Raw genomic sequence first — 17,100 nt, 5'->3', positions numbered from 1 at the left:
CAGCAGTTTAGGCTACATACTCTCCATCTAAACTTTTAAGTTAGTAACCAAGATTAATTAAAGTTTAAGTTTTTTTTATAGTTAAAGCCACGTTTCGTTTGTTTTACAAAACGAGAAAAGTGTAACACCACGCCAAAAATCCGTGCACTGGTTACCCCTCTATGTTACTGATGAGAGTTTATCGATTGCATGTTCGAGTATAACAAAGGAAACAATTATTTAAAACTTAGTTGCAATTGTAAATGCTAATACAAATTTAATTATTCATTTATCTATTGTGTGGTCAATATTTAAAACTATAGATGTGATTATAATAAGACGACAAAATGCACAATAAATATGCAAGAATTGCATTGTGTTTGCCAATCGATAATTTACAAATTACATAACTGTATACATAGATAATGTAACTTCGACCTCTACCCATAGACATCCGCTTGCAGGCGTAGCCTATCCTTAATCGACGGAGAAGCAAATGAAGCCATTCCTAAGCGTCTCTTCTACCGTCTAATCTACTCCCTATCTATTCCTTATAAGAAAAGGGTAAGAAGGGAAAGGGTAAAATTCATCAGACGAAACGCAGAAATGCTTTCACTTGTCTGTCTTCTGGGTGGTTCAGAATCCACAGAAATGGAAAGCAACCGCTGTCTATAAACATCCGCAATTGCAGATGCGTTGCCTACCCTTAATTGACGGAAGAGGAGACACACATAAAGAGGAAATTTTCTCTTCCTATGCATCACCTCCACCGTCAAATCCACTTTTCCCATCTTTTCCTCTAAGGAAAGGGAAAGGGAAAGGGACTAAAAATAGGCCTCCGGCACCACACTCATCAGACTGTACGCGGAATTGCTTCCACGTCACGCCTGTTATGTGTGGTCGTGGTATTACACCGGGCGAGCCGGCCCTGCAGTGCGAAGATGTTAAAGCGGGCTCTACCACTGTTAAACATTGGTTTGATATTGGTATTGTAGCGAGCTGGCCCATACGTGCTAAGATGTTAATGCAGGCCTTATACTATTAAACTCTATACCACTTTAAAATAAACATTCCCTTTTATTAGAATAATAATAGTAGGCTTTTATTGCAATAGATTTTCAAAAACATGTTCTATTCTCTTTAAAAAACCGATAACAATATTATAATACAAATGTTTTTGTAGTCGAAATTACATTAATTAATTGTGGAAAAAAACCTCGGTTTCTTGTAGCTACTAGGTTTTTTCCATGACTTTAAGTTAACGGTTTATTAGTATTACAAACATGTTATTACGAAACTATTTTGCACCAATAAAATTTAGTCTATTTTTTTAAAAAAAAGGGCACGTAAAAATAAGCGACACATGAAAATCCTAAATCGTTGTCTACCTCTCTGCATTAAATAGTTTCACACGAGGGTAGAACTGAAAGGGCACACTTTGTACCAGCAATACCGTTCTTTCTCATTTGTTTATGTTGAACGAAATAGAAATGCACTCTCTACTGCTACTCAAAGTTCTACCCTCGTGGGCAATTAGCAAGAACCATTCCTACTTTTTAAAATAGATCGAGTACAATACTTAATGTACAGGGATCTCAGTATTGGAGACTCATATTACTTACCCACAGTCATGAACAGCAGCTTGACTCCAGATTCAAGATGGTACTTTGAAGGTTCCGTGTAATGCAGCCGGTGGTAGATAAGGTCGAATCCCTCACACGACTTCTCCGGTAGGTACGAGAACTCTCTGTAACGTCACAAAATAATACTGAGAGGCTAATAATTCACACGAAAGCTCAATCGTTAGTATTCAGGCCAACACTGTTTAAACACCCGAAAAACATGATTATCTACAACGTGAATACCGTACCCCCCATATTACGCGTAAATTTCTTCCTATAACGCGAATATTCCCTATAATTTATATAGATCTCTCTATGACGTAATTAATCGATCTGCCTGTTGAAAAACATGTTAAATCCTATGACGTGAATTTCTATATCGCGGAAACATCAACCGCGTTATAGAGGTTTACTGTAGTTTGTACTATTGTACACAGTATAATAGTACTGCACTCTACTACCCTACTGTAAAACATTTCAGATAAGATCACAATGTAATTCTTAACTACGTATAATTCCCGTAGATTTGGCGCCAGGGGGTTCACATAGTCGTGGTCAAGTCAAGAGCTTGACAAAATATGTAAATATATTTTGTCAAGCTCCAACCAACCAGCTCATGGGGGGTCATAACCCCCATGACCCTCCCCTCGATCCGACCGTGGTTCTAAGTGACTTTTAATTCCGCTACCTTAACCATGTTTCAAGTCAATAAGAGAAGAAGGATATACTTGTTCTTTCTTCCTGTAACCATAAAACGTTAAACATTTCGATTTATAAATACGATAAACCCTTGAACACGACATTGAAGCTATAAAAATGAAAATATACGATATCTACGAAGGTTAATGCATCACTTATTTTATTCGCATTTGTCAATAATTCATGAAGTTTTAATTTAATCATTCTAGTATTTTCAGAATTAGCTTCGAAAGAACTTAAAATTAGTTTAAAGCAAGTTACCATGTTATTCGAATGGTTTGCCGATGCACATGACGTCACGCTTTATTTGACAGTACTAAGGCGAAGAAGTTTGAAAATAGTAGAAACCGTGTTACTCAGAGATCCATTGGTTATTAACGGTGAAAGAATTATTCAAATCGGTCTAATAGCTTTTTTTTCTAAAATGTTTCATAACAGACTATAGACAAGCTGTTGCTCGCGACTTCGTCCGTCGAATAAAGACAATACTAAAACATAGTCTATGTTACTCAGTGATAACAAAGCTTTTTAATGGTGCAAGAATTGTTGCAATTGGTCCTCTAGTTTTTAAAGAATTCCAATACATAAAAAAGCCAAAAATATAAATCTTTCCTCTTTATAATTATAGATTACAAGTCATATATATAAAATACATGACAAGATATACCTAAATAATTCCACGTGGACGAAGTAATAAATATTTTCAATAGAAACATTTTATTACAATTACATTATAATTTATTTTATAATTATAATTCAAGTAGACAGTTAAGTAAATGGATTTACGTTTGTATGACGTCAATCTAAACCGAGCAAACTAAGCTTGGTTTATTTAAATGAGAAGGGTTCAGTATACAATATTGAAAAAAATTATGATGTTAAACTAGTGTAACAAACTACGGCTCTTCCTCTTCTTTCTTAAAGTGCTATCTTCTTTCAAAGGTCGGCGATCATTAGGGCGACTTGCGTTCCTGAAACCGCGGCTCTGAAAAGTGAACGGGTGCTCTTTGCATACTACTGGCGTAGGTTTTTGAGCCAGGACGTTCTTCTTCGACCTACACTTGCTTTCCGTGAATCTTGCCTTGTACGATGCAGTAGTTCGTATTTGGCATTTCTCATTATGCGGCCTAGATACTGCAGCTTTCTTTTAAAAAAATAAAAATCCTCACTTGACAACATTTAAATCGACTGTATTACATTAAAAAGTTCTACATTTGACCGTAATATAACAAAGGTATTATATTTCTGGTCAGGCTAATAAACGATTTATAGTTAAGATAGGACGAGGTGATTTGACAGCCCAGGGCGCTGGACTTAAAAGGGGCGCCACAAGCGCAAAAATAGGCGCCTTTTAATATGCTGTTAGGGGGCGACGTAAAAATGTCGTTCCCGGTGCCGTTAATTCTAAAATCCGGCCCATCTTTAACTCGTATAGTTATCTAGGCCAGGCGCTTAGCGTTAGTTTTAATACGGAAATAATAATGCCCTAAAGGAAAGGTCAAAAAGTCAACACTGAGTTAAACGCATAAGGATTTAACTGCGGAACTCTAAATGTGAACCTTGCCCTTGAATTACCGTGTTCCGATGTTTGCGAAGGTACAAGACAATCGGAAACCTGTTTTGTTTCAATGATAATTACATTACTGTGGACTCCGTCTGCAATGTCTTAACCTTCAGTCGCAATGGCGTTTTATAACGCGTTGAATAAGAACAAATCAATTTTCATGTTCATACGGGAGCGGTTTCTTTGGTTGCATTCTGCTCTGGGCGAACGAAACAAGAGTAAATTCAAAGCGTTCGTCCGTCCGACCCGCCGACGTTAAAAAAATGCTCGTGCGAATAGATTCTCATACATACTCGTATATTGCTGTCTTTATTTTATTAACAGGATGTAAACGATACCTATCGCCTATTGTGCGCCGACCCTACGGGAGTAGGATAAGGCAGGGGAGATGATGATGGATGTAAACGATGGCAATATGTCACTGCAATCAAAACATTATAAGATGCCGCAAACCAGAATTATCTCCAACTAGAATCAGATAGATCAGAATCTCAGAATAGATCAGAATCATAGGACTAGAATCAGATCTAAAGATCTGAGTGCCATGTGAAATCTAGCTATGCAATTGGTATTACAACTAAACGATTTTATAAAAAGGTTATCGTTATTTACAGAGTTTAAACCTTGCTTTGGAACAGTTGAATCTCTGTATTGTATACACGTTCGTCTACATCTGTCGTAAACAGAGAGATAAATATAAACCTACCTTTGATCTGTTCAATCCTTTGACTAAAAAACTACTATCAACGTCTTTTAATGAATTTTATTTGTATTTGCATAAACTTAAAATATGGCCACAGGTGAGCAATTCTTACTTTTTTTAATGTCATAAGTATATATTTAAATTTTAAATAATTCACTTTATAAATGTTGAATATTATTCACATAAATGTTAATTCAAAAGTAATTCTTACTAATATTATAAATACGAAAGTTGGATGGATGTTAGAGTTTGTAGCCTAAACTGTTGAACGGATCTCTATCTACTATAAGACAACTTATTTAATTGATACTGTCGCTTTAAACTCAGAGCAACACTTCTCGACAGGACTCAAGTTTCGCGCCAATCTATCCATCCTTCTAGTGCCATTGACAGCTGTCAGCTAGGGACGTGCCGTTTATGCCGATAATCTAGAGTTGCGCCAATTCTATAGCACGGTACTAATTTTATTCCTAACACTACACTAATATTATAAAGAGGCTAATAACATAGGCTACATGTTTAATATTTCTCAACTTCACGCGAAGTCGCGAGCAACAGCTATGAAAAAGAAATTTGTAGAACATAGTCTGGAAGATACAGGCTACTTATTTATTTTTATTCCACGGACGGAGTCGCGGGCGAAATCTAATGCAATAAATTATGTACATTTAGATATACTGATAGTTATTGTCGTTACAATGTTAGAATTATTTAAATTGATAACGAATCACCAGCGAGTTTCCACTGCCGAAGCATCAAAACATTTTTTTCTCAGCTTTGTAAAGATTAGTGGAAGAAAAAAATGATATTTTTAATATGTATTCAAAATTTATCCATAATTATAGACTTCGTCCACGTAATACTAAAAACATAGCCTATGTTACTCACAGATAAACCTTTCTATCGGTGAAAGAATTTTTAAAATCGGCTTAGTAGTTTTTACGTGACTCGAATATAAAAATCCAAAAACAAATGTTTCGTCTATATAATATTAGTAAATATCAAACGATCCATTATCGGATTTTTTTATTCTATCTTAATTTTTATCATCATCACCAGCTCACTATATGTCCCCACCGAGGGGCTCGGAGCCTATCCTAATATGGAGTGACTAGGCCATAGTCAACCACGCTGGCCAAGTGCGGGTTGGTTGACTTCACACATATCTTTGAATTTCTTCGCCTATATGTGCAGGCATCACGATGTTTTCCTTCACCGTAAGAACGTCGGGTAAATTATGTACATATGAAAATTCGAAAAATCGAAAATCACATTGGTACATGGCGGGATTCGAACCCAAGACAACAAGTAAGCGTTCAAACCACTGCGCCACCGACGCTCGCTCGCTTAATTTATATGGATTTTGTGAATTTCATCAGATCTGCGCGCGCGCAATCAAATGACGTTTATACATGCATCGTTTATGTTGGCAACTTATTTGCATTTATAATTGAAAACATTGACATTTGAAAACACCATTTTGCCGGTCATTAATGACGCGAGCAGTTATAAAGTTGCTTCAGAGTGCGCACACCTATAGTATCGCTTTGATTCCTATGAACTCATATGGAGGTACACTAATCGATGTTAGTTGTGCAACCAAACAGTTGAAGGCTGCGAAACAATCGACAATCGCACAACAGTTGTGCGATAGTTTAGACAAAGTTGTGAGCCCGCTCTTAAATACTACTAATGACATAGGCTTCAAATTAAAAAAAAACAAAACCTTTAGCCTATTCCAGACTGTAGCATACAACTTTGGAGTATATATCAAACTAATCTAACTTCTAACTAATATTATAAATGTGAAATTTTAGATGGATGGATGTTTGTTAGAATTTGTAGCCTAAACGGCAGAACGGATCTCGATGAAATTTGACATTGAGGTACAGGATAATCTGAAAGTACAGATAGGCTACTCACTCTTATTTTTTTAATTCCGCGCGGACGTCGCGGGAGGAAGCTAGTTAGTAAAAATTTAAACTTTAAAATTATTTTAATTTTTTGTCAAAAGTAGTGCATCTTTGGTGGTTTAAAATGCTATTTTTTCTAGATTTGGCGTACAAAGTCGAGGGCAACAGCTAGTTTATCCATTAGTAAGATTTTTATTAAAATGTTTACATATTACATCAATGACATATTGCGAAGCGACATCCACCATTCTATTGTAACCTTGTATTCAATAGCCATGTTTAAAAATATTAAGTAACTGGCAACTTATAGAGAAAGAATAAAATAATCTAATGTTAAATTTTACAATAAACTTGCTGTAGTTCGAGACTTCGACCACGTGACTAAAAAATATAGCCTATGTTATTGGATAATGTAGCTTTCTAATGGTGCAAGAATATTTGAAATTGGTCCAGTAGTTCTTGAGTTATTTCAATACATACAAAAATACAAATGTTTCCTCTTTATAATTCACTAATATTATAAATATGAAAGTTAAGATGAATGGATGTTTGTTAGAGTTTGTAGCCTAAATGGATTAACGAATGTTGTTGAAATTTGGTACAAATGTAGAGGATAGTCTGGAAAAACACAGGCTATTCACTTTTGTTTTATTTAAATTCTACGCGGACGGATTCGCCGGCGAAAGCTAGTATAGCTTTAGCAGTGGTAGAGCCCGCTTTAACATCTTCGCACGAATGAGCCGGCTCGCCCAGTGAAATACCACAACCACACAGAAAACAGGCGTGAAGTGGAAGCTATTCCGCGTACAGTCTGATGAGTGTGGTACCGGAGGCCTAATTTTAGTCTCCTTCCCTTTCCACCCTTTTCTTATGAGGAACGGATGGGAAGGTAAAGTGGATTTGACGGTGGAGGAGACGCATAGGAAGAGGAAATGTCCTCTTTATGGGCGTCTCTTCCTCCAGCAATGAAGGGTAGGCAATTAGTTTACGGCTTACTCACGTCATACTTTTTTATGGTGATGGCACCGACTAGTTTCAGACCAGAAGGACCCGCAGGGTCTGAAACTGGTTGGTGCTGTCACCATAAAAAAGTATGACATGAGTAAACCATAAAATGATTAATTATAAAGTTTTCTTGTTAATAATGTTGTACAAAACTAGTAATAATTATCCTAAATATCCTCAATTATTTCATTTAAGCAAAAAGTAGTGTCTGAGTTATTTTCCATTTGTAAGCCGATGGTAAAAAAAATTAGACAATTAATGGATGTTAACACAAAATAACTGAAAAACGCCACAGTTAATAGTTAACAAGTTATGTTGAAAAAGCATGTAATGCTATTTAGTACATTTTGTTTAATTACAAGGTCATGGAAACATACAAGAGAGAACAATATGATTAGATTTCACAGAGATGGGGACACATAGGAAGGGGACATATTCTGTGTCACCTCCTCTGTTAAATAAAGGTAGACTATGTTCTACTTATTGCAAATTTCAACAAGATCTGTTGAGTACTTCTAGACATCTAATAAGAAACATTCATCTATACAAACTTCCAGTTATTAGTAAGAAGTATGTTAAATAAAGTAGTTTTTACCAGTACTGCTTTAGAATACCAGAGGTATCTCCCTTAGCTACATTACTCTTTTAAAATGTATATTCATGTTTTTTTTGTAACTTTACGAAAAACTACACCAGAAGTTCTTTTAAAAATATGCATTAAATTATAATAATGTTAAACAGAAAAAACTTTAATGGCTTAAATTGATATTATAAATATGGTAATTAACAGTTTCAAAGGAGCCAAGGATTTTAAATGATTTATTTGAATTAATAAAAGTGGAATTATTTTTGTAATCTTCCATTAAATGTTAACACAAAAAAACATTTTTGTAGTTGCAAATTCCAGTAAATCCCCTCTATAACATGTTCCTTATAATATGAATTCAGTATGCGAATAGATATTAAAAAATCTTCGACGTAATGTAAACGAGAAAATTACTAGAGATTAAAAATAAATTTTATATTAATTCGACACATTTCGCTATTGTAAAGTTTCACCAAAATTGTTAACATTTTTTTTTAATCTTAATTGAACAATAAATACATTTTTAATATTTTTTTAAAGCTTAAAAAAAAACTTACAACGCTTCGGTGCTCGGCCACAGCTCTTCGGAATTTAAGATACGACTATCAAAAAATTCTGGTGCATTTTTCCTGAATGAATAATATTTTTCTATACATGTTTTCGTTTTATCTAAATCTCCATAACATGCGTTATAAAACAACACAAGTTGTTTATCCGATAAATCTTTGGGCACATATTTTGATTTATCTAATTTTTGAGTCCACTGTTTTAAAAAGTTTATGTCATCTTGTGAGAATATGTCCATGGCAGCGGTAGCGGCATTATAATCGAATTCCAATTCCACAGGCATTGCTTTTAATTTTAAATTATTATCGCGTCGTAATTTTATTTATGAAAAACCGATCGAAATGACACTACCACTCAATGTTAAAACAATTTGACAACTGACGGCTGGCGAAAAGAAAAGAAGATTTTGCTAGATCGAATTCTTAGATTTCGTTTGTATAGATACAAGCTTTTCGCCATTCCGCGGAAATCACTTGATTATAATTTGATAAATTCTGATTCCAGTAATGAACTGTACAAAAACAACCTTGAATTTGCCAAAGCTGACTAAAGCCTACGTGATTTATTTCAGCGTCAACTTTAATGATAACAACAAATGCACTTAAATGAAATAATGGAATCAAATTCTTCGTAAGTATTGTTCACCATAGTTAACTTTAAGACAGCAATATAATTTAACTAGCATCAACAAAAAATAAATTGACAAACATGTTATTCCGATAGCTTATCTAATAATGTCTTTGTTTCAGAGAACCTAATTTAGTTCTTATAACAAATAAAACTAAAATCCTAATATTTTACAAAATCTACTGGAAAGTAATATTATTTCTGGCAACACCTATCTTGTTATTACCAATATATTTTATTGGTGATGATAATGTAAGTTTTATCATTGATTTACTTAGAATCCTACCATACCATTTTTGTTTCATCCTATAAATAAAACATAATATTTTGTCATATCCTAATTCCGAGCAACTTTAAATTTGAATGATATGCCAGTAGTATTTGCCTAATACGACTTACAATAAAATTGCCATGTAAACAACCATTTAGCCATTAACTAGTGTAATATCCTATCAAAGTTACACTTAAATCTATTATATTTATTACAGGCATATCCATGTTTATACGTATTTCTCGTGACTGCGGTGTACTGGACTACCAACGCGGCTCATCCAACTATAATATCGTTATCGTCGTTGGCTTTATCTTCAATCTTCGCATTTTTCGGTGTTGAAATAATAACATCGGTTATTAAAATATAATTACAAAAATTGCTAATTACTTTGTAGCAATTTTGATACTAGATAGAAAACAAGAGGGTAGCTGTAAGCCCCTTAGAGAATTAAAAAAAATAGATAGTAAAAGTACTTGAAAATAAGAGTATATTAATGGCAGTTCTCCCGTAGGCCTAGATGAATTTATTGGCTGGGGACACCTATGGTGTCATAATTTATTTGTATTTAACAGATCTACGTAACTCGAGCATTACTGGACTGCTTAGGAGTTATGATGATAAATGTCGCAATCGAATACTGCAATGTTCACAAGAGAGCCGCTTTGAAAATTATCCTCATGTTTGGTTGCTCACATTACAGGTAATTTTCTATTCGGAATTTAAAGTAAAACTCTATCTGATACAGAATTATTAAGTTTTAACACATTATTAAAGCATATTACAATTCCTCTGCCTACGATATTTCTAAGGTTATAAATTATTTATTGGTTTCAGGCTCAGTTTTATTCTATTCTTTACTACGTTGGTGCTCTCCATGTGGATATCTAACGTAATCACATGCGGCATAATGATTCCCCTCGTTAGATCCATCCTCATGGAACTGGAAAAGGTTACAAGAATCATATGAAATACGTGCATTAAGCTTTGCTCTTTGTCATTTCTTACTTGTCTGTACTAATACTTTGATTATAAAGAGGAAAAATTTGTATTTTTGGATGTATTGAAATAATTCAAAAACTACTAAGCCGAATCCAAAAATTATTTCACCAATAAAAAGCTACGTTATCACTTAGTAACATAGATTATATTTTTAATTTCACGAGGACGTAGTTGCGTTCAACAGCTAGTTAACAAGAAAGTTAGAACCACCCTAGTTTTAGCATTTCCTTATTCCTTTTGAAGTTGCATTCGTAAATATTTTTCAGCTCGGCATTATCGAAGTGTATGAAGTTATAGACAAGGACAGAAGATCAACGCAGATATACAAACCTACATTGTTCACTTCATTTTACTTTTTAGGTATAGCATATTCTTCTTCAATCGGTAAGAAACCAGTTTAAATGTAAGATATTTTGGAAATAATGCAAAAAACTTTACAAATCTGCACAGGATAAATCTCTCTTACGTTTTTTCTCAGGTGGTATGGCAACACTTTTCGGGAGTCGTACAAATCAAATATTCAAGACTATTTTCGAAACGTAAAGTATGCTTTGGTATTTGGAGTAAGTATAGTTACATTGTAATGGCTGGCGACCTATTAACCTACTGTTATATGACGATGTAACTATTCTATTTATAACGTGTAGTTATTTAAATATGTTTAACTTGTAGAGTATGCCTTGCCGATACCGATTAGAATAAAGAAATTATCTTTAGTCAATATCCATGGGTTTACGTCATTAAAATCCACTTTTCAGACTACTATTCCATCATCATCGGATTTTTTATCTTTTAAACCTTGATTTTACATTTAGAATTGTTTAGATTACCAGTTATTCGTTTACTTTTTAAATCGGCCTATAGCCTATTTCTTTTGGTATTTTTAAGGACGTTTCCTACAGCACCAAAGATCGAGTTCCCTCACTTTATGCTGCTCAACCTTCCTGCTGCATTATTGTTAGAGACTCTTATCTACTTGTGGTTGAACTTTTACTTCTTAGGAATGTTCAGGTGCCAAAAATTCCTAACAAATCGAACATATTTTCATACTAAACGGTTTTTGTATGTTAAAATTTCGATGTATTATAACTTTTTTTAGGTCCTATCGCGACGCCTCATTACAAATGAGTATGACTGATGAAGAAACTCAATACATGAACACTTTGTTGTCCACCAGATATCAGCAATTGGGCAAAATAACATTTCATGAAGGGGTTTGTTACTGAAAAGTTCATAATATAAGTACGTAATTTGCATATTACATGTGAAGTTATTTTATTTCAGGTCGTATCTGCAGTCATAATTCTGGCTGCAGCATTACAAGTAACAAGTAATACATTGTTCACGGCGTATTCATACCACGAGTCGGTTATGAGGTGAATACTTTGAATAACTCAAACCAATAAATAGATGCACTGAAATATAACGATTTCTTCGTGTGTCTTTTATTATTTCAGCCACATCAAGCTTTCTGCACCATCGATGGTTTGCGTCGTGCTGTTGTTCATCATACCAATAAATCTGGATTTCATAAAATTCTTCAAGAGACGGTCAGGTAATTAGAACTTAGAACATTTAAATTTAAGAGAAATTACGAATTTTTAAAATACGGATGATATGTTTTAAGGTAATTTGGAGCTTCTTCAGACAGCACCGAGTAAAACTTGTCTCAATTGGAGTCTTGTGAAAGACAGTGTACCCTGGAGTGTGTTATTCGTTATCGGTAAGCTTATGTTTAATTAAATCATCAGTTGCCAATACCGATGTATGCTGTTTTGAATTATTAGAGCGTGCGCAAATCTTTGACTAAACTATCGCACAAGTGTTTAATCGCTGTTTGATTCCTATGAACTTATATAAATGTGCACATACTGCTCGAATCTTAGTTGTGCAACTAAACAGTTGAATGGGATGCGAAACAATCAACAATAGACAGTCGCACAACAGTTGTGCGCCCGCTCTTAAAATCACATCTTGTAAAATGAAACATTACAGGTAGCAGTAACACAGTATTCGAAGCACTGGAACAATCGAAGATGACGCAAGAACTGGAAAGGTTTCTTCTACTTTTTACCAGTTGGTCAGCACCAGCAGCAGCGCTACTCGTTATTGTTCTTTGTAAGACGCTAACTGAGTTCGCCTGCAACTCTAGTGTAGCACACGCGTTGTTACCTCATATCGCTAGAGTGGTTTGTTAAAATCTGTTAATAATTTTCGTGTTGGTATTTTTGGTAGAAAGTGGCAACATTACGTGAAAAACCCCCTTTAAGATAATAAGCAGCACTAGCGCCACGCGGAATAATTAAGACCGAGAAAAACTACTTTTGGCGCGTTTATTATTTCGTCCATAGAATACCTATGCAAATTTTTAAAACAAGCCGTATTAAAATTGCAGTGTGTAATCTCAAAAGTGAATCCTCAATATTTAATGTTGTCGGCGACTCTTGCGTTTGCTCTGCCCTTCCACTTGATGACCGGCACGCCCGCCAATGCTATGGTACTCGCGTACGTTCATCTCCCGCCGAAAATTATGGTAAGATACTTTTATAAAAGTCTACGCACGCTAAAGAAAAATAACTTTGTTTTAAAATTATATTAAAAAAACTTATTCGCTTTTGCATATAACATTCCTCATTTTGGGGGCTTTTTCAATTTTTTTATATTTTCAATTGCGTTTACTGTTGTATATCAAAATTTAGAACAGCGCCATCTAGTTATATAATAATAAAACTTTAATTTAACAAAAATATTAAACCCATATTTTTCAGTTGCTTGCAGGTTTCGGACCCTCAGTGATAGCAGTCCTCTCAGTGTGGTTCACTGTCACCATGTGGTCTAAAGCAATATGGCCTGACATACTTCTCTTCCCAAAATGGGCAGAAGTTAATTTGCTTGAATAAAAAATATTGTAAGCCAATTTATGTAACCCGCATTATATTTCTTGTTAAATAAAAATACTACTGAAATTATTGTTTCTACTTCATTAGTCAAGAACAGGTGTCACCCAATACTAGAAAAAACTTACTTTTTATAAAAATTATAATAAAAGTACTTCGAAAATGTAAAAATCTGTGACATTAAATAAAATAATAATAATTTCTCAATATTTTATTTCGTAACAACATTCAGAGCACAAATATTTACAGTATATAACATAATGAGATATGATGACAAAATAGTTTGTATAGTAAAATGCAAACATGAATGAACCACACCTATAAAGCGCGCGCCATAAAACATACGAAGCGAAACGAAAGCGATCAATTTTATAATAAATTGTTACTTTTAAACAGAGATATTGAAACAGTAATATTAGAGAGAAAATTAAGAGAATTTACAATAATGAAATCTTTGGAAATCATATATACATATATAACTCAGTGACGATATCATTGGGCGGCATGCCCACTGGCATATGGGAGCCACAAGCCAGCGTCGCTGGCACCATCAGGTAGTAATTACTTTGGTAATTTTAAAATTAAATTCTTTCGTTTCGATTCCAATTTTTTGGCTCACTTTTTATTTTTATAAAACCACATCAAAAAAAAATCCAATTACCAACCATACTACCATTTACAAAACCAAAAGTATACAATATTTTTTGTCCTTTTACATTAAAAATTCGACAATATGTATTTTATAAGCGAAACATTAAATTCAAACCACAGATCTTAATATCTCAAGTAAATATGGTACAAAATATTAATTTTGTCTAAAACTATATTAAATTAAAACTCCTTACAATAATTTATCTATACTTTAAATAGAATAAAATATTTGAACTACTATACATTGCTCAAAATGATTAAATATTTTTTACAAAAAACTAATACATATAGATTTAGATATAAAAATATATTCTTTTGAATTAAAACTAATTTGCACTATTTGACAAAGTCAACATTCATTACAAAACACTTTTTAGTATTCGAAATATATTTTTTATAGGAATACGGTAGTTATTTCCATAGCCGAAAAACATACAAAAATATTTTTCAAAGCAAATTAAGAAACGATTTTTATTTTAAAAAGACCACTCTGAAAATATTAAATATTCACCTAGAAAATTTATTGCTAAAAAATTAAGTATATAAGTTAGAAAGTGCTTCAAGTAAAGGCACTTAAGTTCCAAGTTGCGTAACAAGATTTCTATTACAATACCACAATTAAATAAAAAGCGAAAACGAGTCATTTAGTAAAATTGGTAAAATACATAATGGTAACAGTCATGAGATAAAAATAAATATTAAAAAAACAAATAATTGCTCTAAAATGCATTAGTCAAGTTGACATATCACAAAATGGCCGACACGACCACAGATCTAATAAATTACAAGAATGGTCTATGGATTAAATAAATTAAGTCAGCACCCGCTTTTTCCGCTATCATTCTAATATAAAATGACACTTTTGGCATTGCAATCTGCGCTCCAATGGTGTCATTATACGTGAAAACATGACACTGATGACGTCACAGCACTATTACTACAAAATTCCTTGATAATTTCGGGTGTCATATTATTTGTGTATCAAAATAAATGCAATCAGATTAAAAATGGTTCAAAAACATCATTTTCAATACTAAATTACAATTTTCGGTATTTAAAATTATTTTTTTTTAAATTACTGAAACACCCTAAAACCGTTTTCTTCGTTACAAATATAGTGATTACAAAACCGTTCTATTTGGTCTAGAACCAGTTATTTAAAACCAGTTAACTCTTAAACGGTGAATAACTACAGTTAAACGCTCCTGTAACATTAGTTGCAGTGGAGCAGTTAAAGTGGGGTGTCATAGACAAGCTGGCGACGGTGGCATTGCAACTGAGTGTCAGATTGTCGATTGGCGCGGTGTCGATGCCACTCTGCAGACCTATGATGTCCTCAGCCTTGAAGATGAGAGAACCCCACGTGGGGTAGGCACCCCATACTATTAGGGTGGTTATTATTTTAGGACCAATACCACCTACGGCCTGAAAAAAATGTCAAAACATTAGTAATCTGACTCTATATTAATATTATAAAGAGGAAAAAAATGTTTTTGACGGATTTCCCAAAAGAAAGAGGTATTCAATTCGTCTGTATGCTTTTTTTTATTTTTTTTTTGTGTTACGGCATAACTCCACCGCTAGTGGACCGATTTTGATATCTTTTTTTATCCGAAAGGTAGTTTCTATGTATTGAAATAACTCAAAAAGTATTAGGAGATTTCACAATTTCACCATTAGAAAGCTATGTTATCGCTGAGTAGAATATATATATTTTTAATTCACTTAGACGAAGTCCCGAGCAACAGCTAGTAAATAAATGCGAAAGTTTAGATGGATGAATGGATGGATGTTTGTTACAGTTTATAACCTAAACTACTGAACCGATTTTGATGTAATTTGACAGATGTAGAGAATAATTTGGAAAAACACATATGCAAATTACTTTTTTTTTTAATTCCGTGATGTTTTCATACTTTTAATTATAAATAGATTTCACTTAACGTTATATTTTTTTTGGTTAAATGTCTTTAGTAAATGTTGATTAATGATAACAGTCGTCGGTTCAAAATGATTTCTTTACTAGATGTTGCTCGGGACTTCGTCCAAGTAATTTTAGACTATGTTACTCAGCGATAACGTAGCTTTCTAATGAAGAAAGAATTTTTAAAATCGACTCAGTAGTTTTTGAGTTATTCCAATACATAAAAAAATACAAATCTTTCCTCTATATAATATTAGGATAGAATAAGCAAAAATGTAAATAATTAATAAGGGAAATGGAAAAAAAATATTGTAAAATCTTCAGCTATAAACTCTTTATTATAAACAAGCTGTTCGCGTGCGGATTCATCCGCGTGAAATTGTAAAAACTTCATTTTATTATTTACATTTGTCAAATTATCAATTGCAAATGTCAAATAACATGACGGCAAATTATGGTCTCTTTCCCACATTAGGGTTTTTATCCAAAACATTTACCCCCTAAGTTTAACAGCGTGAAAATATATAGCCCAAAGCGTGACGTAAGTGTAGGGGTATTTATTAAAAAAAGAATTATTCAAAAATATGCTGTAATTGCTGACATTTTAGGCAACAAAGAAGTGTGTGTTTACGCTTTATTATAATAGTATAGATGTTGTAAAATAGCTTTTTTATATATTTCCAATGAAGTTAGCTGCAATACATACCATCTTAGAGGTGGGTATGTGAGCGACGCCAGCGACGATAGCGTTGGGCGGAGTGCCCACTGGCATGTGGAAGGCCATCGAGCAAGCCAGTGTCGCTGGCACCATCAGGTAGCGAGGGTCCATACCCAGAGTACGAGCCTGAAAAATATCATTTATATTTCAAATACGACATAAAACGACTAAAACGAAGATATAATTTGTATATATGTAGGATTCACATTGTTATCGTTTTACTTTTACGAATGCATTCGGTGTTTTTAACATTTTTTTTAATCAGATTGAAGATTGAAAAAAGGCGAGATGATGGAAAACAATGGATATCTTTTTAAAAGTAACATAATACTAAAGTTAAAAGACAAAATTTAATTCGATGAGCCAACCAAC

The 17,100-nt window shown here is 33.5% G+C and overlaps 3 protein-coding genes across 3 annotated transcripts in view; 1 reads left to right on the top strand and 2 right to left on the bottom strand.

Annotated features, from left to right (window-relative positions):
• The window catches only part of LOC106110041 (alpha-tocopherol transfer protein-like), a 17,398-nt gene extending 8,364 nt beyond the window's left edge, over positions 1-9,034 (bottom strand). Inside the window, exons 1-2 of the mRNA XM_013291729.1 lie at positions 8,629-9,034; positions 1,602-1,726 (exon numbers count right to left, since the gene is read on the bottom strand). Coding sequence (XP_013147183.1) covers positions 1,602-1,726; positions 8,629-8,921 — 418 coding nt within the window. The 5' untranslated portion in view covers positions 8,922-9,034. The remainder of the gene's footprint in view (positions 1-1,601; positions 1,727-8,628) is intronic.
• Positions 9,035-9,715: 681 nt separating this feature from the next.
• LOC106107038 (protein I'm not dead yet-like) lies at positions 9,716-13,521 on the top strand. The gene is made up of 13 exons (XM_013287720.1): positions 9,716-9,891; positions 10,112-10,239; positions 10,374-10,488; positions 10,805-10,922; positions 11,017-11,077; positions 11,427-11,549; positions 11,638-11,752; positions 11,823-11,914; positions 11,996-12,093; positions 12,166-12,261; positions 12,534-12,727; positions 12,934-13,071; positions 13,307-13,521. Exons 2-13 carry the CDS (start codon positions 10,151-10,153, stop codon positions 13,436-13,438), a joined length of 1,371 nt encoding a protein of 456 aa, XP_013143174.1. The 5' UTR covers positions 9,716-9,891; positions 10,112-10,150; the 3' UTR covers positions 13,439-13,521.
• Positions 13,522-14,578: 1,057 nt separating this feature from the next.
• Positions 14,579-17,100, bottom strand: part of LOC106108414 (protein I'm not dead yet) — a 35,612-nt gene continuing 33,090 nt past the window's right edge. The window contains exons 14-15 of the mRNA XM_013289582.1: positions 16,717-16,854; positions 14,579-15,511 (exon numbers count right to left, since the gene is read on the bottom strand). Coding sequence (XP_013145036.1) covers positions 15,254-15,511; positions 16,717-16,854 — 396 coding nt within the window. The 3' untranslated portion in view covers positions 14,579-15,253. The remainder of the gene's footprint in view (positions 15,512-16,716; positions 16,855-17,100) is intronic.

The sequence above is a fragment of the Papilio polytes genome, unplaced genomic scaffold (genome assembly GCF_000836215.1).
Source record: "Papilio polytes unplaced genomic scaffold, Ppol_1.0 DF824269.1, whole genome shotgun sequence".
NCBI lineage: Eukaryota > Metazoa > Arthropoda > Insecta > Lepidoptera > Papilionidae > Papilio > Papilio polytes.
Note: the sequence above shows the minus strand (reverse complement) of the source record. Positions and strands in the feature narration are given on the sequence as shown.

What these genes read in the sequence shown, in the direction of transcription:
- LOC106107038 (XM_013287720.1), top strand. Translation starts at nt 10,151, where the DNA reads ATGATGATAAATGTCGCAATCGAATACTGCAATGTTCACAAGAGAGCC. An exon ending in ATTCTTCAAGAGACGGTCAG is followed by an intron (nt 12,094 to 12,165) that starts GTAATTAGAACT and finishes ATATGTTTTAAG; the next exon opens with GTAATTTGGAGCTTCTTCAG. An exon ending in GAGTGTGTTATTCGTTATCG is followed by an intron (nt 12,262 to 12,533) that starts GTAAGCTTATGT and finishes GAAACATTACAG; the next exon opens with GTAGCAGTAACACAGTATTC.